At 43.7% G+C, this 23,232-nt stretch overlaps 2 protein-coding genes across 3 annotated transcripts; one reads left to right on the top strand and one right to left on the bottom strand.

Moving 5' to 3' along the window:
• Positions 1 to 1,705: 1,705 nt before the first annotated feature.
• Positions 1,706 to 7,222, top strand: DYNLL1 (dynein light chain LC8-type 1). The gene is made up of 3 exons (XM_048821376.2): positions 1,706 to 1,841; positions 3,243 to 3,380; positions 6,892 to 7,222. Exons 2-3 carry the CDS (start codon positions 3,249 to 3,251, stop codon positions 7,027 to 7,029), a joined length of 270 nt encoding a protein of 89 aa, XP_048677333.1. The 5' UTR covers positions 1,706 to 1,841; positions 3,243 to 3,248; the 3' UTR covers positions 7,030 to 7,222.
• On the bottom strand, positions 5,808 to 22,674 carry COQ5 (coenzyme Q5, methyltransferase). Of its 2 annotated transcripts, XR_012665181.1 has the most exons (9): positions 22,626 to 22,674; positions 21,916 to 22,168; positions 20,953 to 21,102; positions 18,797 to 19,021; positions 14,475 to 14,581; positions 13,352 to 13,440; positions 12,989 to 13,100; positions 12,087 to 12,413; positions 5,808 to 6,142 (listed from the first exon to the last, which is right to left on the bottom strand). XR_012665181.1 is itself a non-coding variant. In XM_075120226.1 (8 exons), exons 2-8 carry the CDS (start codon positions 22,082 to 22,084, stop codon positions 12,312 to 12,314), a joined length of 954 nt encoding a protein of 317 aa, XP_074976327.1. In that variant the 5' UTR covers positions 22,085 to 22,168; positions 22,626 to 22,674; the 3' UTR covers positions 11,818 to 12,311. The 2 variants fall into 2 exon arrangements, 1 of the variants encoding a protein (XP_074976327.1); XM_075120226.1 differs by lacking the exon at positions 5,808 to 6,142 and having other exon boundaries at positions 11,818 to 12,413.
• Positions 22,675 to 23,232: the final 558 nt, after the last annotated feature.

Below are 23,232 nucleotides of genomic sequence, written 5' to 3' on the forward strand. Positions count from 1 at the left end.
AAGATATGTTGACTTCAGCTACTCTATTCTCGTAGCTGAAGTTGCGTATGTTAGATCGATTCCGCCCCCCCCCCCCCGCCCCCCCCAGTGTAGACCAGGCCTTGGTCACAGGCTACAAATACCTACTTGGGGAAAATATTTCTGATAGTAGATGGCTCTTTATCACAAAAAAGCATGAGATGCAATGGTTGGAAACTGAAAATTGAGACTAGAAATAAGGTGCAAATAGATAGCACTGGGGGTAATTAACCACTGAAACAACTTACCAAGGGATATGGTGGATTCTCCATAGCTTGAAGTCTTTACATCAGGACTGGATATCTTTCTAAAAAGATATGCTATAGTTCAAACAGATGTTATGGTCTTCATGCAGAGTTTACTGGATGAGTTTCTTTGGCCTATATTATGCCTGAGACAAGGTCAGACTAAATTATCATAATGCCTCTTTCTGTTCTTATCTCCTGTATTTGTTTCAAGCTGTAGTCACGCTGTTTTCATATGTTCTGAGTCACCTTGTCTGACAGTTATTAGAAATTAATATCTGGTCCTTGGTCTTCCATTGTATCTCCAAGGAAACTCAATACATATGTGGTATGCTAATTAATTCATACCAACCCAGACATGCCAACTGTACATTAATCTTACCAAGATTCCTGTTCCAAGAAATAAATTAATCGCCTCATATCCAGTGGGTAACAATACAAAGTGAGTTGAGACACGAGTCACGTATTTTTTTCATAACAATATTACAGAAATTCCTCACATTTGGTTCTGGGTATCTTCTTCTTTAAGCTCCTATAGCAATTTCAGCAGATGACATTAACCACCTTCAGATCAGAGAATGAGGTAAAGCTTAAAAGCATTCTATGGTCTATTCCTGTCTACTACCTATTGAGCTTTATCCCTGCTGCAAATTCAGTTCTCATTCCCTCGTGATGTCTGAAGGAAGGGAACTGGTCCCTGAACACTGTTACACTGTTGGATCTGTCCAAAAGAGACAGCTCTGATTCCCACCACAATTGCACCAGATGATGATCCAAGGCACAGAGTCCCTGCAGCATCTGTTTCCATTCCCACTCTTTGTTTATCTTGTCTACCTAGACTCTAAGCTCTTTGGGCCAGGGACTCTTTCTCTCTGTGCACATGCACAATTTCAGAGAGGGTCTCTAGGAGCTCCTAAATATAAATACCATGCATAATCAGGGGCACCTTTTTTTCCAAGGAAGGGGCCACAACCCTGGACGCCTGTTCCTGGGGAGATGGAGCGCCATATGCCAGTCTCCAGGAGGCCTCTGTATTCCTGTGCCCTTGTATCCCTGCGGGGATTTGAGCATAGCCCTCTCCATGCCTCTCAGAACGGGGAGGGATGGGGAAATCCTGTTCTCAGCCACGGTCTCCAAAGCCCCGTCAGTGGGATCCCCCCATTCCTGTTATGGGATGAGACGCTACGGGAGGGATCCTTGAACCCCCGTAGCTCCGCAGGCTCCTCACTCCCGGGCGCAGGCCTCGAGCTCGGCCCCAGCAGCATGCATCCTGTCGCTATGGGAACAGACGCCAGCGCGATGCATGCCGGGCTGAAACAAAACGCAACAGTAAGAAGCTGCGGTAAGAGGTAGATGTCGGCCAATGACGTGCGCCAGAGATTGTTGCAGAGGCCAATGATTGGTGCACGCGGGGCGTGTTTTAGGCGGAGGGGGCGTGGCTGCTAGTATTAGGTCTACGTGGGTGGCGCCGCGCGCTTTCAGTCACATCGGAGAGCTGGCCGAGCGAGCGCTGGTCGAGAAGCCGCCTGCCCGCCCGCCCCATCCCTTCCCTCCGCGCTCGGAGCCGCCCAGCACACGGTGAGTTCCCGAGCGGGGCAGGACCCGAGAGCCTGGCCGAGGGCGCTGGGAGAGGTGGGGCCGCACGGAGGGAGAAGGCAGAGGCCTCTCGTCATCCCGCCGGTGGAGGGGGAAGGCGCGGAGTAGAGGAGGGCGCCCCGGGGGCGCGTGGGCTCTTGTGAGCCGTGGGGGGTGGGGGTGGGAAGCCATTGGGCGTGGGGGAGGGTGCTGTGATTCTGTGTGTAGAAGGGGGTGAGTGGTAGAAGTACCGATTGGGCGAGGGTCCCCGGGGTGGGGGTGAGGGGTGGGGAACCACCGATTGGGCGAGGGTCCCCGGGGTGGTGGTGCGGGGTGGGGAACCACCGATTGGGCGGGGAAGGTGACGGGGCGGGAGGAGGCCACCGATTGGGCGGGGTGGGGAAGGGGAAGACCACCCATTGGGCAAGGGGGGGAGGGTGCCGATGGAAGTATTTTGGTTTTTTTCGGTGCTTCTAAAAAAACCCCAAACATGAAGATTTGTCTGGCAAAATGAGACTGAGGACGCATGGCAGGACTGTCAGTGGACGCTCCCAAAGAGCCAGCATATCTGGGACCGCTACTCCGTAGCTTATCTGTGCCAGGGAAATTACACAGAATTTTCTAGCATCTCTATCTTCACTAAAAATATTCCGGCTTTGAATTTCATGTCCTGAAAATGTATAGTATTTTAAACTACTCAGGGTCTCTATTTGCACTCAAATTATGATGAAGGGCTACTAGGTGGAGTCCATCCCTTCATGGTACTGGCTATACCGGGGTTCTCAAACGGGGTCGGCACCCCTCAGGGGGTCGTGAGGTTATTACGTGGGGGGGGGGGTCACGAGTTGTCAGCCTCCACCACAAACCCTGCTTTGCTTCCAGCATTTAAAATGGTGTTAAATATATAAGTGCTTTTAATTTATAAGGGTAGTTGCAAACCTCTGAGTGCGATGTGAAAGGGGTCACCAGTATAAAAGTTTGAGAACCATTGAGCTATACAGACTGATAAGCTTTAGGTTAGTTGAAAAGCCAAAAAGCAATTCTACAGATTCTCTCTTGGGAAAGAGATCATGATTAGAGAAACTGAAAATGCTCCCAGCTATGCTTTCCTCTCTCTCTGTTTCAGCTGAAGTAACTGGTCTGAAAATACTACAGCTGAAAAACTACATTCCGTTTACTTCACTGTCTGTATAACTTCTGTCACCGGCTGTAGAGCTGACTTACTCATGCTTTGAGGAGATGTGTTTTGCATTAAGACTGGGCCAATGTTCTTAAGCTAGAAGACAGTGACCATAAATCATGCATTGTACAAGACCAAGCCTATTAAACAGATTGTCTGTGGGAGTTTTGGATGGTGGATGCTCCTACTGCTGTCAGATTATTTTGTGTGTGCGTGCTCCCTAGGTAACCATGTGTGATCGAAAGGCTGTGATCAAGAATGCGGATATGTCTGAAGAGATGCAGCAAGATTCAGTGGAGTGTGCCACTCAGGCCCTGGAGAAATATAACATCGAGAAGGATATTGCAGCTCATATAAAGAAGGTAAATGCCTGTTGTAATAGCCTTTTCCCTCTATTGATGGATATGCATGTTTTAGAATCTAGAACAGGGGTCTCAAATGCAATTTACCTTAGGGCCAGTGCCAGTCCTCAAATCCTCCCAGCAGGCCAATAATGTCACTAATGCTGCCCAGAACCCACCCCCCCAAAAGACCTCTGCCTCCCACCTGCCTAAGGCTCTGAGAGGGAGTTTGGGTGCAGAAGGGATGAGAGGTTAGGCTCTGGAGGGGAGTTTGGGTGGGGAAGAGGGTCTGGGATGCAGGGTCTGGGCTGGAGTTTGGGTGCTAGGTGCAGGCTTGGGGCTGGGGTTTGTGTGGGTGCAGGCTCTGGGAGGGAGTTTGCGGGCAGGAGGGAGTGTTTGGGAAAGGGGTGGGGTGCAGGCTCTGAGATGGGGGTGTGGTGCTTACCTGGGGCTCCAAGGTGGGGGGGGGGCGGCTCTGCATGCTGCTACTCCCCCAGGCACTGCCCCCGCAGCTTCTTATTGGCTGCAGGGGCGTTTGGGGCAGGGGCAGTGTGTGGAGGCACAGCCCTGCCCTGTGGCCACAGGGCCAGCAGCCACTGGAGTGAGCAGGCAGATGTTGCTCAGCTCTGCTGTGCTGCCGGGGCCCCTGTGGGGGGCAGTGCCTGGGGGCGGCAGGTGGGGCCAAGGGAGAGACCTGGCCCCAAAACTGCTGGAGCCCTGCGGGCCACATTAGGGAGGCTCGCAGGCCGCAAATGGCCTGTGGGTTGGGAGTTTGAGACCCCTGATCTAGTATGAGGGGAGTGCTGCCAGAAGGGAACTCTAGAGGAAAAGGTGAAGCCTTACTAGGTGCTCAGCTCATCTGAATTTGTATACAAAGGCTTTCATTTGCAAAGTAATTTTATGTTATACAACTCTTGTGAAGATCTGTGTCATATATAACTGTTCTTGGGTTTGGTAACTGTTTTTTCTTTCCTTTTGGTTATTTTTTTTTCTTATCTTAGCCATATGCTTGTTCTAACAGCAGGGGAGCTATTGGGAGAAGCTGCACATAGATGTTGCCCACTGAGCAAAGTTGGGAGAGGAAACTATAGTTTACCATTTTTCATACTTCTGCAGTTTGCTGAATTGGCAGCGCTAATGGAAGACGCTGGCCTGCCATAAGAGTGGGAAGGTTGAATTGAATTGAGACTATGCTGAGTGGAACAGACATATAAGCAGCAATCATTGACAACATATAAAACCTAATGTCAGTCAAGTGCTCTCCTTAAACTGTCTTCTGAGTTGGTTCAACTTATTGCTAGCAATTTCCAATGAGAATAGCAAACTTATTTAAAAAAACCCACTCCTGCTTGAGATGTAGAAACAAGTATAGATTTTCTTCCCTACGGTGAATGTACCACTTAAAAATAACTGAAGCAGAAACATCAGTTTAATTTACCACAAAACAATTCTATATCTTTGTCAAACTTCAGTATAACTTCTCAATGGCAGTGGACAGGGAGGGGATGTGATGACAGAAATATTGGAAATAGAAATTAGCCAAGAGGCTTAATATAATAATCAAATACAAAACAGCTGTATACCTTTCTTGGCCCAAAGCTCTAAATTTCAGGACTGTTGGGCATGGATATTTGTATAAAGCACTTCTTAACCAGTCTGACTTTCTGGTCATCACATTAGTCTGACTCAAGTTTTGCTAGCCAAAGTGTCTAACTGTAAAACAGTACTAATTTGTGAATAAATTTGGTCTATTAAATGAAGTGAGGGCTTTTCTTTTTTTAAGAATAGAGTATTAGGGCTTGTTATGCTCTTTCCCTCTGTGGATCAACTCACTGTTTTCTCTTATGAACTAGGATAATACAGACTAGCATAATGGACTCACTGGAATGCCTCTTAAGTACTCTGCACTTTCATTGTGTGCGCCTGTTTGAGATCCTGTGTCACCCCTCTTCCATACCCAATTCCTCTACTGCTTGACTTCCAAAATTCTTTTGCAGAGCACTAGCAAGGGCGTTGCCCTATTGCTGGTTGAGATCCATAGCTTGAAAGTTATTGTGCTAAGGATCTACTAGGAGGATGTGCTAGATTCTTGGATGGAAGGGAAGAATACGTACACCTAGTAAACGGGCTTGAGTCATGCAAGAGTTGGCAGGTGGGCAGTTGACATTAACCAGAGTACAATCTGGACTGATGAACAGCTGTCCCCTCAATTCCCTAACCTGGGGGTGTCTTTTATAAACTCTGTTTCGCTGTGAGAGCAACCACTCCTGATCTGCTTGCTCTCAGCCTCCAGCATATAAATCACTCCCAGCCATACTGTATGAGTGCTATAGGCAGCCACCCATGAATTACACTGCAGGACAACACCAGCAAACTCCCAGACCCAGACTTTCCCCCAGAAATGTGCGTTGTACTGCCCAGCACCCTCCTGGACAATACAAACTCGTATCAAGTCTGTCATTTATTAATAGAAAATGATATGCACAAGTCTTGTTATCCCAAATGGAGTTTCCCAAATACTTCAGTCCAAACACACTGGTTTAGATAAAACAACAAATCTATTAACTATAGAAAAATAGATTAAGTGACTACAAGTATAAGTCAGGATTGGTTACAAGGAAATAAAAGGTAAAACACAACTACACCGAACTTAACAAGCTAAGTGAATAGAAAGCAAAGGTCTCTCTCACCACAAGTACTAGCAGTCTTCCTGGCTGAACCGCTTTGTCAGGATTTCAAGCCCCCAGTCCAGTGCTGCTTCCTTTGTTCTTCAGGGCTTGATGCTGTGGGTAGCGAGTAAGAGAGACAGGATTTGGGATGTCTGTCTTCTTACAGCCCTTTCTCATGTCCAGCTGATATGTGGCCAGAAACCTTATACTACTACTTTGTCAAAATGTAGATTTTTCCCCCCATTCCCCAAAGAGTGGCCACTTAATCAGGTGGGTGGTCCATTTGAGCTAGGTGACACCTGGCTGAGGCATTGGCTAGCCTATTATCTCTGGGGAACTTGTTTGTGACTGTGTTCCAGAACATGCTGGAACATGTCCTTGGCAATATCATATGGTGGAGTTTTCTTTTACAGTCTTGCCACACCTTTGACCAGGACAATAATCATCAGGAAATCATGAGTTTTCAAATGATACCTTACATAGTATGCTTTGTACAAAATTTAACAGCCTTGTGAAAGGGGTGAATATAAAGATATAGACTATCACAGCAGTAAAATCCTACCTGTACTCCTGCAGCTACTTAGTAAGAAAATGACTTCTGGTGTCTCATGATGTAATAACCAGCAACTGGGCAATAAAGGTAAGTCAGCAATTCCACCTCTCCCTTATTATCAAAGCTGTGGTCTTAATGCAGAGCAAAGGATATGCTGTTCTTACCCCACCACACCCCCCTCCCAGTGTTTCTACACTTAATATAAAGATGTAGGTGAGAATATGGCAGTTAAAAAAAATCTGCAACTTTTTTATCTAAGAAAGGCAGTTCTGCTGTAGTAGTAATGTGCATTTTGTTTTTTTTCTTCCAGGAGTTTGACAAGAAGTACAACCCCACTTGGCACTGCATTGTGGGAAGGAACTTTGGCAGCTATGTGACTCATGAGACTAAGCACTTCATCTATTTCTACCTAGGCCAAGTTGCTATTCTCCTCTTCAAATCTGGTTAGAGCACAGTCTGTGCTATCCAAACTTGCATCCGGTTCCAGGACTGCACACTAACTCTAAATAGAGACTGAAATCTTAAGCCTTCCCCAGGGAACACACCTTGCTCTTCAAGCCTTTTGTTGTGGTGGTAATGGACAGGGACTCCTCTGTACTAGTTTGTTTTCATTGTGGCTATAAAAAATAGCAAAAAATTCATTCTTGTATTTATTTTCTTTCCAAAAACCTGCTTTCCATTTTAATAAAACTGTTGGATATACTCAACCTTTAAGAGTTTATTCTAATAGTTTTATAGCCATCTAGCCCACTTATCCCTATATTGATTCTTGTACTGTGGTCTTTACGAAATCCTTCTCACTTGTTTCCATGGAAAGTGAGCATATTTTCTCTAACCCAAAACTTTATCTAAAGCTGTTAGTGTAGAAAAGTTCACTGCTGGCATAGACAGGTACAACTGCCATTACTAAAGTTAGGTTGGAGCTGTAATTCCTGTGAGTTTAGCCTACACTTTTATCCATCTGATGTATGTTGCTTTTCTTATTCTCACCTAAAGCCTTGTAAACAGATATCACCATGTAGTTCTGGTCCAAGGATGAGAGTGGCTGTACACTTTCCTTCTCTATTTTATAGAACATATTAATCCATTTCTATTTCATGTACAAAAAGTTACTATGATAGAGCTTCCATTATGCTAGATACTACATAGATTCTTGAGGGTTGTGCTGGCAGAGGCTGCTATAGTCCCAGTAAGCAGGACCAGTTCTACAGATGTTAGTGAGGAGGACAAGTAGTTTCTTGATGTTTATTGATGGCCAGCAATAACTGAGCTGGGAACTATATCCTTCAAATGCCTAGTGTAAAGCCCCAGCTTGCAAAACTTAGACATTCACCAGCTTCAGTACAAAGACTCCTCAGCCATCATGTCTCTGCTCTACACTCCTTACTACACTTGAAAGTTACAGCAGCTTTTGGAAAAGGTATGCCAACCTCATTATCTTACCTTTTCCTGCATTAGTAACTAAAGGGGAGACAAGGTAGTGCTTTCAGCAGCAAATAACTCTGATTTGGTTTAAAAGCCTTGATACAGCAGGGAGTTGCTACCTCCCCATTTGAGGTAGCAGTGCAACAACTGTACTGTGGAGGATAGTAGCACAACTGAGGCTTTTTGATGCTGTTCTGAATTAGTATAGAAGCAATGTTCAATTACCGTATGCTTCCTTGTTTAACAATTAATATTCATAACTGTAGAATAATGAATCACTTAATACTTGTTTGAAAACCTTGCCTTTACCTTTTTTGGAGGTGGAAGAGTAAAATATCTCTCTACTTGTTATGTGTGGCTCTGATCTAGAGTCCAGTTGAGGTAGTTTCTCTGGACATTGTCTGTCAAATGGTTAGATTAAATATCCTGCTGTAGCATGAACCATTTAAACTAGTGAATTGTGGTAGTCCTAGAATAGATGATGCACTAAGAGCTGATTCATGTGATCTATCTAAGGGCATATGAAGTCAGTGCAGCCAAGCTCCTTTAATAGATATTTTATACTACTATAGTGATTATATACTGTTTTAGCAAGCTATCAGCAGGTTATAATAACTTATTAAGGTACTTATCACACTTCAGTCCTGCATTCTCATTCTGGTATAGAAGCACAAATTACAGACTAGCCCTCTGGAGGTTTAGTGATAAGAACTGAATTAAACTACCCACTCTAAACTTTAGTAAACATACTACCACAATGCAGCTCAAATAAGGGGTAAGTAGAGACAGAAGATAAGATTTTAATAAAGATTTCTAGTTTTTCCACATTCCTTACCCAGATCCAAGGAAACTTCTGCAGTAATTTGTCAGCCTTAAAGGGATACAGAAGTAAACTAGTTGAAGATTTCTTCAAAGATGTGGTATAAGGTGATGGGTAGGGTATTTCACCTTTTTTGATGCAGAGCCACCATTATAGCATTGTTTCACCACAATATAGTTAAAATGAGGACTGAACAGATGCTTTCAGAACTTTATCCCCATCACTGAGGAAATACATTAACAGTAACTTACTACTTTTGCTGACAAGTCATCAGACATCAGTGAGACATTTACCACAAAAGTGAAACTGATACATGAAATTTAATATCTTTAAAATAAATACACATACTACATGTCACACACTTGTAATTTTAGGTGTTGCCTATATTCCCATACCCACACTGAACTTGAGTCATTACTTCAATACAGTATAGGGAGATCTCTTGTTTGAAGGCTAGTGGGTCAATGTCTACCTTCAACCAGTTCTGTTGTTACAGGTGTTTGGAGTACATCTTATCCTACTTAGATAAGACTAAGTAACTTTTGCAATATCAAAAAGAAAAGGAGTACTTGTGGCACCTTAGAGACTAACCAATTTATTTGAGCATAAGCTTTTGTGAGCTACAGCTCACTTCAGCAGATGCACACTGTGGAAAGTTTAGAAGATCTTATTATATACACACAAAGCATGAAAAAAATACCTCCTCCCACCCCACTCTCCTGCTGGTAATAGCTTATCTAAAGTGATCACTCTTCTTACAATGTGTGAGATAATCAAGTTGGGCCATTTCCAGCACAAATCCAGGGTTTAACAAGAACGTGGGGGGGTGTAGGAAAAAACAAGGGGAAATAGGCTTGAATAGGGACTGGGAGTGGTTTAGTCATTATGAAAGGTAGCCTAAGTTAATTGTATCCAATTTGCAAATGAATTCCAATTCAGTAGTTTCTTGCTGGAGTCTGGATTTGAAGTTTTTTTGTTGTAAAATAGCGACTTTCATGTCTAATCACGTGACCAGAGAGATTGAAGTGTTCTCCGACTGGTTTATGAATGTTATAATTCTTGACATCTGATTTGTGTCCATTTACTCTTTTACATAGAGACTGTCCAGTTTGACCAATGTACATGGCAGAGGGGCATTGCTGGCACATGATGGCATATATCACATTGGTGGATGTGCAGGTGAACGAGCCTCTGATAGTGTGGCTGATGTTATTAGGCCCTGTGATGGTGTCCCCTGAATAGATATGTGGGCACAGTTGGCAACGGGCTTTGTTGCAAGAATAGGTTCCTGGGTTAGTGGTTCTGTTGTGTGGTATGTGGTTGCTGGTGAGTATTTGCTTCAGGTTGGGCAGCTGTCTGTAGGCAAGGACTGGCCTGTCTCCCAAGATTTGTGAGAGTGTTGGGTCATCCTTCAGGATAGGTTGTAGATCCTTAATAATGCGTTGGAGGGGTTTTAGTTGGGGGCTGAAGGTGATGGCTAGTGGCGTTCTGTTATTTTCTTGGTTAGGCCTGTCCTGTAGTAGGTGACTTCTGGGAACTCTTCTGGCTATCAATCTGTTTCTTCACTTCCGCAGGTGGGTATTGTAGTAAGAATGCTTGATAGAGATCTTGTAGGTGTCTGTCTCTGTCTGAGAGGTTGGAGCAAATGCAGTTGTATCGCAGAGCTTGGCTGTAGACGATGGATTGTGTGGTGTGGTCAGGGTGAAAGCTGGAGGCATGTAGGTAGGAATAGCGGTCAGTAGGTTTCCGGTATAGAGTGGTGTTTGTGTCCATCGTTTATTAGCACTGTAGTGTCCAGGAAGTGGATCTCTTGTGTGGACTGGACCAGGCTGAGGTTGATGCTGGGATGGAAATTGTTGAAATCATGGTGGAATTCCTCAAGGGCTTCTTTTCCATAGGTCCAGATGATGTCATCAATATAGCACAAGTAGAGCAGGGGTGTTAGGGGACGAGAGCTCAGGCAGCGTTGTTGTAAGTCAGCCATAAAAATGTTGGCATACTGTGGGGCCATGCGGGTACCCATAGCAGTGCTGCTGATCTGAAGGTATACATTGTCTCCAAATGTAAAATAATTATGGGTAAGGACAAAGTCAAAGTTCAGCCACCAGGTTAGCCATGACATTATCGGGGAAATAAAGAAAATAACAGAACGCCACTAGCCATCACCTTCAGCCCCCAACTAAAACCCCTCCAACGCATTATTAAGGATCTACAACCTGTCCTGAAGGATGACCCAACACTCTCACAAATCTTGGGAGACAGGCCAGTCCTTGCCTACAGACAGCCCCACAACCTGAAGCGAATACTCACCAGCAACCACATACCACACAACAGAACCACTAACCCAGGAACCTATCCTTGCAACAAAGCTTGTTGCCAACTGTGCCCACATATCTATTCAGGGGACACCATCACAGGGCCTAATAACATCAGCCACACTATCAGAGGCTTGTTCACCTGCACATCTACCAATGTGATATCTGCCATCATGTGCCAGCAATGCCCCTCTGCCATGTACATTGGTCAAACTGGACAGTCTCTATGTAAAAGAGTAAATGGACACAAATCAGATGTCAAGAATTATAACATTCATAAACCAGTCAAACACTTCAATCTCTCTGGTCACACGATTACAAACATGAAAGTTGCTATTTTACAACAAAAAAACTTCAAATCCAGGCTCCAGCAAGAAACTGTTGAATTGGAATTCATTTGCAAATTGGATACAATTAACTTAGGCTTGAATAGAGACTGGGAGTGGCTTAGTCATTATGTAAGGTAGCCTATTTCCCCTTGTTTTTTCCTACCCACCCACCCCCCCCAGATGTTCTTGTTAAACCCTGGATTTGTGCTGGAAATGGTCCACCTTAATTATCATACACACTGTAAGGAAAGTGATCACTTTAGATAAGCTATTACCAGCAGGAGAGTGGGGTGGGAGGAGGTATTTTTTCATGCTTTGTGTGTATATAATAAGATCTTCTAAACTCCACAGTATGCATCCGCTGAAGTGAGCTGTAGCTCCTGAAAGCTTATGCTCAAATAAATTGTGGTTAGGCTCTCAGGTGCCCCACGTACTCCTTTTCTTTTTGTGAATACAGAGTAACATGGCTGTTACTCTGAAACCTTTTGCAATATCCACACTGTACTTTAGAAGAGAATTATGTACCAAACAAATTGTCCAATAAAAGTCTGAGGTTTTAGGAAACTGGTAATCAGTTGAGTGAGCACATGCTATGAAGCACCTGGCCCATACTTACATAAATGCTTAAGTGCTAGAGGGATTCTTTGTCCTGACAGGGTTGTAAGAATATAATTTCAACTTTTCAGAAACCCAAAATCTGAAGCTTTAGATTCTGCAGAGGGACCAAATCTTCCCATCCCCTCAGACTATTGTGGCAGTGAAGTTTTTGGAGTTGCATAGCTTTTTAGCTTCTTCAGGGGAAATATCCTTTATTCTTCAAGAGCTTTGCAAAGTAGGAGGGTCACAGTTTGAAACCTGAGTGAATGGCTACAATGCCTGCTGTTAGATTCCGATATTCCACCTTCAGAAAACCTGCATCTTCAATCATTGCCTTGAACACCTCCTGAAATATAGTAATAAAGAACATAATAGCCATACTAGGTCAGACCAATGCTCCATCTAGCTCAGTATCTTGTCTTCTGACAGGGGCTTGGGCCAAGTGCTTTGGAAGGAATGAACAGAACATCCAGTCCCAGCTTCTGGCAGGGACACTGACAGCATAGCTAATAGTCATTGCTGGACATATCCTCCATAAACTTAGTTATTTTTTGAACCCACTTATAATTTTTGTCTTAACATCCATGGCAATGAGTTCCAAAGGTTGACTGTGTTGTGTGAAGTATTTTCTTACATTTGTTTTAAGCCTGCTGCTTATTAATTTTGTTGAGTGACCTCTGGTTCTTGTGTTATGTGAAGGGGCAAACACTTCCTCATTTACTTTCTCCACGCTATTCATGATTTTGTAGACCTTTCTCATATCCTCTTTAGGCATCTCGTGGGTGGAGAGAGGTAATTGTGCAATTAGCAGAAGTAAACTAGCATATGCCTTCTTAAAGGCCTAGTCTCCTTACCCATAACCCAGCTGCCCCCATGGTGGCAATCTATACACTAAATATTCAAAGCAGAGAACCTTGTTACCTGGGCTGGAAAGCGTCGGATGCTTTCCACAAGGTACTGGTAGGACTTCCAATCTCCAGCAATAATCTCACCCAGAACAGGGATAACCTGGAAACTGTACAAGTCATAGAGCCTGCCCAAAGAGACAAGTGCAAATTAACATGCAGACACCAAAATAAAACCTACTAGGACTAACTTTTTCCTAAAGAGGAATTAGTCTCTGTATATCACCTTTGCTGTAGACTTCTACAGAGTTTGGATTTAAGTATGTGATCGTGTTTCAAGGGATTGGGACTCTTTCATGTGTTTTTGTCCCAGCTCAAGAAAAACCCTCATGTGTGGGATAAAAATAAAGAGAAAAGAAAAAAATGGTCATATTCCAACCTGGAAACAATGGGGTTGTTGACTTGACTAAATTCCAGACACAGAAATCTCCCTCCTGGTTTCAGCACACGATACGCCTCCTGAAGGGCCTGAGAGAGATCAAAAGTGGATGAACACACTGTAGGAAAGCACCCTCCCTATTAACATCTCATGAGGATGTGAAACATGGATGCTCCACCTTCTTTGGTTGGGTACAGTCCAAGCAGAAGAAAGGTTGTTCTGGTTAAAGTCACCCAAGTGTCCTGGGAACTTAAAATATTTAGACTTGGACAATAAATACCACCCACCTATCCACTGTGGGCCTAAAATGGTAAGTATGCTTTAAATTAGGTAACATTTTCACATAAGTCCCTTTCTGTCAGGCTAAAGTCAACCCACTCAGGAGAGGTTCAATAGGGCTGCACGTTATTATATTTTAAAATTATATCTGCTTTTCGGAAGTGATTGGCCTGCTTTAGGATGGTATTAAACATTAGGTATTGCAGCCTATTAGCAAGTATCCAAAGATTCATAATAAGATTTCAAGCTACATCCATCTTCTTCCTGAAGATGGGGAGATAACGCTACAAAACCAGAAGCAAAAAGAAGCTGACATGCAGAAAGACTTTCATCAGTTGTGTAAACAAGTAATGACATTTTAAGGAGTCAAAGTACATCTCAGAGCATGGAACATTACATGCTATTACCAGTTTGTGAAGAGATTCCCTCCTAAAAAAAAAAGCGATCAAAAATATCCTTTCAGGCAGAACAGTTATAACCAATCAATCTCAAAATACCAGGTCCCAAAATTAGAACAGGTGACATTACTTGCTAGAGTGTTTACAAATATTTTCTAATTTTTAAGAAAGGACTACTCAGAGCTTTCCAGAAAAATGTATGCAAGTATTTATACCATGCTTATCTCCATGATAAAAATCTGAACCCTATGATGCTCCTAGAAGGGCAGGATATTTATTAACCTCAATTTCTTTTCATTCAAGCAAACTGTAGGGCTACATCCCACTTTCTTTTACATGCGAGAAGTTGAAACAGAGGTTTCCTCATACAAGAGTGTTTCTTCTTTTCTTGGCGCCCAGAAAACCCAGGAGAACTGTGTATCCCAGGACATATTGCCCCTGCTTACCTGGTCAATATGAGTTACATTCCGTATTCCAAAGGCAATTGTGTAAACATCAAACTTGTTGTCATTGAAGGGCAGCTCTTCAGCATTCCCAACCACCCAGGACAAGCCTTAAAAAAAACCAAAAACAAACGCACACACACAGATACTAGGTGTTGCTCATCCCAGAAAACTTGCAGAAAGACTAGCTCTTCACTCTGTTTTGGCAAAAGGTAATACATATATAATAGGGCTGTCAAGTGATTAAAACAATTAATCGCGATTGATTGCACTGTTAAACATTAATAGAATACTATTTTAAATGAATATTTATGGATTTTTCCACATTTTCAAATATATTGATTTCAATTACAACACAGAATACAAAGTGTGGATTGCTCACTTTATATTTATTTTTATTACTAGTATTTGCACTGTAAAAAAAAATAAAAAATAGCATTTTTCAGTTCACCTAATACAAGTATTGTAGTGCAATCTTTCTATCAGGAAAGCTGAACTTAAAAATGTAGAGTGATGTACAAAAAAAAACTGCATTCAAAAATAATGTAAAACTTTAGCACCAACAAGTCCACTCAGTCCTACCTCTTGATCAGCCAATTGCTCAGACAAACAAGTTTGTTTACATTTGCAGGAGATAATGCTCCCCACTGTGTTTCAATGTCACCTGTGAGAATAGGCGTTTGCACTGCACTGTTGTAACCAGCATTGCAAGATATTTATGTGCCAGACATGCTAAAGATTCATATGTCCCTTCATGCTTCAACCACCATTCCAGGGGACATGCTGATGATGGGTTCTACCTGATAATGATCCATAGCAGTGCAGACCAATGCATGTTCATTTTCATCATCATGAGTCAGATGCCACCAGCAGAAGGTTGATTTTCGTTTTTGGTGGTTTGGGTTCTGTAGTTTCCGCTTTGGAGTGTTCCTCTTTTAAGACTTCTGAAAGCATGCTCCACACCCCATCTGGATCAGATTGTGGAAGGCACTTCAGATTCTTAAATCTTGGGTCGAGTGCTGTTGCTATCTTTAGTAATCTCACATTGGTACCTTTTATGCGTTTTGTCAAATCTGCAGTGAAAGTGTTCTTAAAACGAACAACATGCTGGGTCATCATCCAAGACTGCTATAACACAAAATATATGGCAGAATGCAGGTAAAAACAGAGCAGGAGACATACAATTCTCCCCCAAGGAGTTCAGTCACAAATTTAATTAACACATTTTTTTTAATGAGCACCATCAGGATGGAAGCATGTCCTCTGGAATGGTGGCCAAAGCATGAAAGGGCATACGAATGTTAAGCTCCTTGCAATGCCAGCTACAAAAGTGTCACACGAATATCTGTTCTCACTTTCAGGTGACACTGTAAATAAGAAGTGGGCAGCATTATCTCCCGTAAACATAAACCAACTGGTTTCTCTTAGCGATTGGCTGAACAAGTAGAAGAACCTAGTGAACTTAGGTTCTAAAGTTTTACACTGTTTTGGTTTTGAGTGCAATTACGTAACAAACAAACAAAATCTACATTTGTAAGTTGCACTTTCAGGATAAAGAGATTGCACTATGGTACTTGTATAAGGTGAATTGAAAAATACTATTTTATCATTTTTACAGTGCAAGAATTTGTAATAAAAATAATATAAAGTGAGCACTGCATACTTTGTATTCTGCATTGTAACTGAAATCACTATATTTGAAAATGCAGAAAAACATCCAAAATATATAATTAATTTCAATTGGTATTCTATTGTTTAACAGTGTGATTAAAACGGCGATTAATTTTGAGTTAATCACATGAGTTAACTGCGATTAATCAGCAGCCCTAATATATAATTTTTAAATCATACTGTGATTCTTCTTTTTAGTGGGGGAGGACACCTCAAGTTTATACCTGCTACCCTTCAAGGTCCTGCATCATGGCAATTCCTCATCAGACAAGGAAGAAGTCCAACAAACTTGTTCCTAAATCAATCAAAGACCTCCTCCTCCCCACTGGAGCTAGGTATGCTGTACCCACTGTACTCCAGATTGGGGGAATAAGACTGAACCTACATCTTTTGCATGGCAGAAGAGAGCAACAGCTATTTGGCTGCCCTTGTGTTTTAATGTAAGGATTCGCTTCTGCAACGTTCTCACTATTACAATCACTCTTGGAGATAGTTTTTGCAATGAGTTGTACAAAGCCCACAAAACACTGAAAATGTACCCATCTGTACTGATGTCAGAATGACCTTCATGACAGAAGGTAAACTGTTGTCATGAATCCTATACACCTACAGAAGGAAGAATCATAGGGTGGAATTAAATAATTTTGGAGTCATATACATTTTTTAAAAATAGACGAATACTGGTAGGAACAAATGTCCTGTTCCATCCACAGATTGGAGTTCCCGAGCTTTATATGGATTTTATGAAATGCAGACATTTCATAAAAAGTTGCCCCAAAACAATATTTCTTTGTTTGAACACACTGGTTATTGTCTCTCTATTTATCAGCACTGGAGAGCAACAAAAGATTATTGTAGTAACAGAGATGGGCTACAATTCAAGAGGCCAGACAACCCAGTGTTTGACCTTTGAGCTCCCCCTTCTGGAAGAAGGCATGAAGTCAGAGGGTAACAGAGAAGAAATCAAGGAGTTGGAACTGATATGAGAGAACAGGCATTTGAAAGCAAAATGATCTTATCTAGTTTCCAAGTACATCATCCAAGTGCACACATCAGCCTAGATGACTAAGTTACTTCTACAAGAAATCATCAGCTTACTTAAGCAACTACTAAGACGGGGATGAGGGCAGAAAATCACAGACATTATTAAAGTCATTCAGTGTTGCATCACCACAATACAAAATGAGCCCTCTACAGGATTCCTTTATGTCATGTGGCCTACATATAGCACATTTTCTTCTCCACCTTAAAAAAGGAGAAACAATTAATTATCTTTAGGTGCTCACCAATATTTGCAATTCTTTTGATTAAGCCTGGGGGAAAAAAAAAAAAAAGATTTTTACCTTACTAATTTTCTCTCTGATTGGGAAACATTGATCTGTTTCCTCAACAGTTATTTCTCTATGCAGTACTTGCACCAATGACGTAATCAGGAATGCAGAGAGAGCAGGGTGTAGTAATTGGTTTGGGGGTATGTAACACTAAAAATATTACCTGCTCCCCAAAAAGTTCATCAAGAGGAAATGAGGGAGTTGAAATTCTGTTTATGTTTTCAGTCAAGTTTTAAACGTTTCAGGGGTACTTCAAACGTTGAGATTGACTGTATCTTCCAGTTACTGTTGATAAATCTTTAGTTTAATTTGAAACAAGGGCTGGTATTAAACACAGTGTTTTTAAAACCAATTTAAAACTGAAAGTCTTACATAAAATATACCACATTTAAATACATATAGTAAATCTTATTTAAGAAATGTTTCTCTAATTAAAGTGGGAGAGGACAAACAACTATTCTACAAATACTGTGTATTAAGCACAATTTATTACTTACTTCTTAAATTAATCCTGATTGAAAGGACCAACATGGATTACCCCATTGACCTGCAAACTAAATATTTAATACGATTCAGATTCCAAAAGCACTATAACCCATTCTCTGTGGCAGGTATTATCTCTATATAGGCTTGTTTCTTGGTGGTTTTTTTTTTTGGACTCATGACATTTTTAATTTGCTGCCTTTATTTTTAAAGTATACCTTCTGAAATCTGTGGTGTAGTCAGATTCTTAGGGCCAAACTATCCTGTTTCATACCTACTCAGCTTGACTAAATTCAGGGGAATTGCACTGGTGTAACAGAGCAGCGTTTTGCTCATTGGCTGATTCTGAAGGAGAATCAAACACTGGGCTTCAGATTAATCCTCAGACTTGTATTTTCAAAGGGATACAAGTATTAAAGAGACTCACGGTGCCTCCATAGAGAGCTTTCAGAGTAACAGCCGTGTTAGTCTGTATTCGCAAAAGGAAAAGGAGTACTTGTAGCACCTTAGAGACGTGAGCTATAGCTCACGAAAGCTTATGCTCAAATAAATTGGTTAGTCTCTAAGGTGCCACCAGTACTCCTTTTCCATAGGGAGCATAACTCCTAGTTGCTGAATTATCATGACAATTGGCCAGCTCTTGTACATCATCTTACTTACCCTCTCTTTCCATACTGTTGATGATAAAAATCCTGCACCTGATATTTGCCCATCAGAAAAGTTACTGCTCCAGGCAAATAAGCAAGTAGAATTTTGGACTATTGTTACATAAGGATTTTTTAAATCTAAATTTCTATCACTCAGAGACCTACTACAGAAGTGATATAACGCAGGACTTACCTTTAGAATAGCCAAGTTGTTGTGCTTTCTGCTTTCCAACTTTTAGCATTTCCTTGTTAATGTCACAGACCACCACTTGGGACCCTCCTGGCAATTTAAGTTCCTCTTCCTCGTAACTCTTAGAGATTTCCTGCCATGATAAATTCTGATGGGATTTCAGTTTCTGTCTGATCTGGTGCTCCCACTGGGAACGAACATAATTGATAAACCGAAAGGCGATGTCACCTGTATTAGTTTTGAAAGGAAGATGCAAAATGTGGAATATTTTCTGATATTATAAAAATTAAATATTCATCAGGAAGTTAGGACTTTTAATATTTAGGTAAACTGGACCTAACATGCTCCCTAGCTATATTTTTTTAGATGAAACATTAACAAGTCTGTTTCTCCCATTATTGTTAGTTGAAACAGAGTTTCTATGAGCGTAAGGGGTGGCTGGTGGATCCCTAGAAGGACTAGATAGCTTAGCTGGCGACGCAGGTGCCTGGCCGGGCTCTGGAGTCTTGCTGCCCTGCTCCACTCTGGACTTTCCCTTTCCCATCCAGGATGTTGGGGAATGCCCTCTCCCGGTGTGCTTCCCCTGCTTCTTAGCAGGTACCGGGGATTGGGACCGGAGCCGGGAGACCAGTTGCAGTGGCACACATTGCACCCATGCTGCTGCGCTTGCTGCAGAGTCTGATCTCGGCGGCTCGGAGACTGGCATGAGGGCCGACTCCATGAGGAGCACTTATGTCCTGCTCCTTTTTAGTTCTTGGCTGGAAGCTCTTGCAGATGCTGGGACACTTAGCATTAATGAGGGCTTCTCCCAAATACTTCAGGTAACTTTGATACAGGTCGGGTCGTTGATCCACATAGGCTTTTTACAGCGATCACAAGGCTAGAAGCCCAGGGACAGGGCGTGCCTCCTCCCTGGGCTAAGTCCTAGAGGTGACTATCTAACTTATCTGCAATACAATTTGCTAGTCATTAAGAGAACAAAGAAACTACTTATCTAGAACTATTTACACAATGTGATAGTGAAAAAAACACTGGATAAAGAAAACGTTTCCAGCACTGTCACTGGTGGCAAGAAGGAACTGAGGGAGGGGGCCAGTGGCACCCTTATATTGGCGAACATGCATGCCACTCCTGGTGGCTCCAGGGCCAGTCCTTACAGATACCACTGAGGGAAAAACTTCCCGCACCAGTGCACATAGTGAGTGCACAAACCTAACATGGAATGGACATGAGCAACACATCTCAAAGAACGGCAGTTACAAAAGGTAAATAATCATTTTTTCTATAAGCGTAATACTTTGCACTTCTAGAGCAGCTTTATCCAAGGATCTCAAATGCTTCAAAACGTTAGAAAACTAAGGGTATGTATTCACTACCAACATTAAAGCGCTGCTGGCTGTGTAGTTGCAGCACCAGCGCTGGGAGAGAGCTCTCCCAGCGCTGTAAAAAAAACCACCCCCATGAGGGGAGTTGCTCCCAGCGCTAGCGTACTGTCAACACCACCACTTTACAGCGCTGAAACTTGCATTGCTCAGGGGGGTGTTTTTTCACACCCCTGAGCAAAAAAGTTTCAGCACTGTAAAGTGGCAGTGTAGACAAAGCCTAAGACTCAACCCTTCCCCTTGAAGGGCAGAAGTTATCCTCATTCTCCAGAGAGAGAAACTGAGGGACAGAGCAGTAAATTACTTGCTTAAGGTCATAGTGTGTGTGCGGCAGAGCAAATAATACAACCCAGTATTCCTGACTTCAGGCCCATCATTTAGCCACCAGACCAGTTGTCTCCAAACTTTTTATGTTGTGTCCCCACTTACCCGGAATGTAATCTGGTCACGCCCTTGGGAGCCCAGGGACTGAAGCCAAGGCTGGGACTGGGGCCAGAGCAGGGCTGGGTGGCACTCCCTCCCTGAGGACCCCCTGAATGTTCCTCCACGCCTCCCTAGGGGGCAGGCCCCACAGTTTGAGGACTACTGCACTATACAGTGTTCTCTATAAAGTCATGTAAATGTTGTAATAAGTGCAACTATGATTTCTATTGTCTATACTGTACTTATTTTCCATTTTCATATATAGGTAGATTAATTTCTGCTCTCCATTAAGGAATCATTACTCCAGCAAATAGTATTCCTTAATAAAAGTACTAGAAATAAAATGAAATGTACCTGTCCCTCCAGCAACATCTAACAGCTGAGTTCCCGGGTAAGGGTTCATTTGATGCAGCAGGATATCCTTCCAGAGCCGATGAATCCCCAGACTCATTGAATCATTCATTATATCATACTTCTTGGCCACACTTTCAAATACACGGTAAACTGAAATAAAATTACATTATAATGCAATATATATCACTTTGAGGTAGCAGGGCGAAGCATGTCACTTAAATTCACTTCTATGTATTCACTGTCCTCTTCCTAGGTCTATACTAACACATGACCCCATAACGTCTCAGGCAAGAATCCTATTTTTTTAATCTCATTAGTTAGATTATCATACTTCACAAAGTTTATATTTTGTTACATGCATTTACTTTCAACACATTCCTATGTTTCACCACGGTCCCAATCTAGAAAACACCATGTGAACAAAGTGCAATTTGTTTGAAAAGTTATTTATATTTGGATTAAGTGAAAGCATTCAAATAACCATCAACTTGCTAGGACATTCTCATCCCTCAGACAGCTAATCCTTGAGGTACACAACGCACCTGTTGAAAAGGTTTAAATATTCGTATTAGGGTAGCTCTAACAAGTTCCAACCAACATCAGAGATCTGTTGTGCAAGGCACTGTTCAGATACAAAGCAAAAAACACTCCTTAGCACAAAGAGCTCTCACTATAAAATGACCAGACACAGGGAGAAGAAAGAATATATGGAGAGAGCAAGTGACTTGCCTGGGGAGTCTCACCAGGGGATCAGCGACACAACTAGAAACAGAACCCAGGTCTCCTCGGTCCATTTTGTTTCACAATAACTGGACCGCACTGCCTCGTACAGTACACCAGTCACTGGGGCATTGGACGGCCCAGCAATCTCTTCCCATCTCGTCCTCCTCCCTCCGCAGAGTCTCCCACTTCGCCCGCTAGATCCCCGTCCCAGTCGCCCCGCCTTGCTCTTGCCCCCCTCACCTTTCTCCCCTTTCTCCGCCTCCGACACAGTCTGGAATCCGAAGTTCGTCTCCCCCTCCGCGACAAAGCACCGCGCCCCACTGAAGAGCCCCCGACCTATAGACAACAACTTCCCACGGCAGCGGCTGTGCAGAGCCCGACAAGCCGCCACTCCAATAGAGGCCGCCATCTTTGGTAGCGGCGTGAACTTTGCACTCGCATAACGAAGCTCCGAGTCATGTGACACTTCCGTCTCAGCCAATTGAAAGCCCGCCTGGAGAGGCGTAAATAAAGCGCGTGATTCTCACTGGCCATACGGCAGGGAGGGCGGGTTTTACTAGGTAACAGCCAACCCGAAGCTGGGCCCACGGAACGTGCAGCTGAGGGGAGGGGCGAGCGGTTCCCGAGGAAACAGGGGCTTGGGATCTCTGGTGCTGGGGCACGTTCGCCTCCCACCCAGAGAAATGGGCTTTGTACCGCGACCCCGGACCGACCGCCCCTCGCGCCTGCCCCGCCACCCCCACCCCCCCGCCTCTCGCGTCTCTATTCCCCCCACAGCTCCGCGCCACAACCCCGGATCTACCGCCCCTCGCGCCTGCCCCGGGACCCCGCCCCGCGACCCCCCCCCGCCTCTCGCGTCTCTATTCCCCCCACAGCTCCGCGCCACAACCCCGGATTTTCCACCCCTCGCGCCTGCCCCGGGACCCCGCACCGCGACCCCCAACTCTCACTGCCTTTCGTGTCTCTCCCCTCGGCTCAGCACCGCAACCCCGGATCTACCGCCCCTCGCGTCTGCCCCGGGACCCCACCGCCGCCGCCTCTCGCGTCTCTCCCGCCCGCCCCCTCCGCACCTCGACCGCGGACCGCCCGCCCCTCGCGTCTGCCCCGGGACCCCGCCCCGCGACCCCCAACCCCCACTGCCTTCGTGTCTCTCCCTGCGGCCCCTAGGGTCACCACACAGTAGCAAGTGTGAAAAATCAGGACGGGGTGGGGGGTAATAAGCCCTTATATAAGAGAAAGCCCTTAATATCGGGACTGTCCCTATAAAATTGGGACAGCTGGTCACCCTAGTGGCCCTGCATGCACCATGACCCCCATCCCACCGCCCTTCACCTGGACCCTGCACTGCGACCTCCAACCCCCACACCTCTGGTCCTGTGCTCTGAGGAAATACTGAAATCAATGCCATTCTCTCAGGCGCTCGTTTCTAATGTAACATCTAAGCCCACAACCCTCATTCAGTTGCCACATCAGTGAACCAAGCAGGTGAGTAAGAGCTGCACAATAAATATAGGCAAAGCAGCATTTAGGGTACTACTTTCCAATAGCTCACATAGT

This window comes from Caretta caretta, chromosome 15 (genome assembly GCF_965140235.1).
Source record: "Caretta caretta isolate rCarCar2 chromosome 15, rCarCar1.hap1, whole genome shotgun sequence".
In the NCBI taxonomy this organism is placed as follows: Eukaryota; Metazoa; Chordata; order Testudines; family Cheloniidae; genus Caretta; species Caretta caretta.

Bases quoted from the DNA above. Each gene is read 5' to 3' on its own strand.
- DYNLL1 (XM_048821376.2), top strand. From the start codon at position 3,249: ATGTGTGATCGAAAGGCTGTGATCAAGAATGCGGATATGTCTGAAGAG. The intron at 3,381-6,891 runs GTAAATGCCTGT...TTTTTCTTCCAG, and splicing joins TTGCAGCTCATATAAAGAAG to GAGTTTGACAAGAAGTACAA.
- COQ5 (XM_075120226.1), bottom strand. From the start codon at position 22,084: ATGGCGGCCTCTATTGGAGTGGCGGCTTGTCGGGCTCTGCACAGCCGC. The intron at 14,582-18,796 runs GTAAGTCCTGCG...GTTTTTTTTAAG, and splicing joins ACAACTTGGCTATTCTAAAG to GCTTGTCCTGGGTGGTTGGG. The intron at 12,414-12,988 runs GTAACAAGGTTC...ACTATATTTCAG, and splicing joins TCCGACGCTTTCCAGCCCAG to GAGGTGTTCAAGGCAATGAT.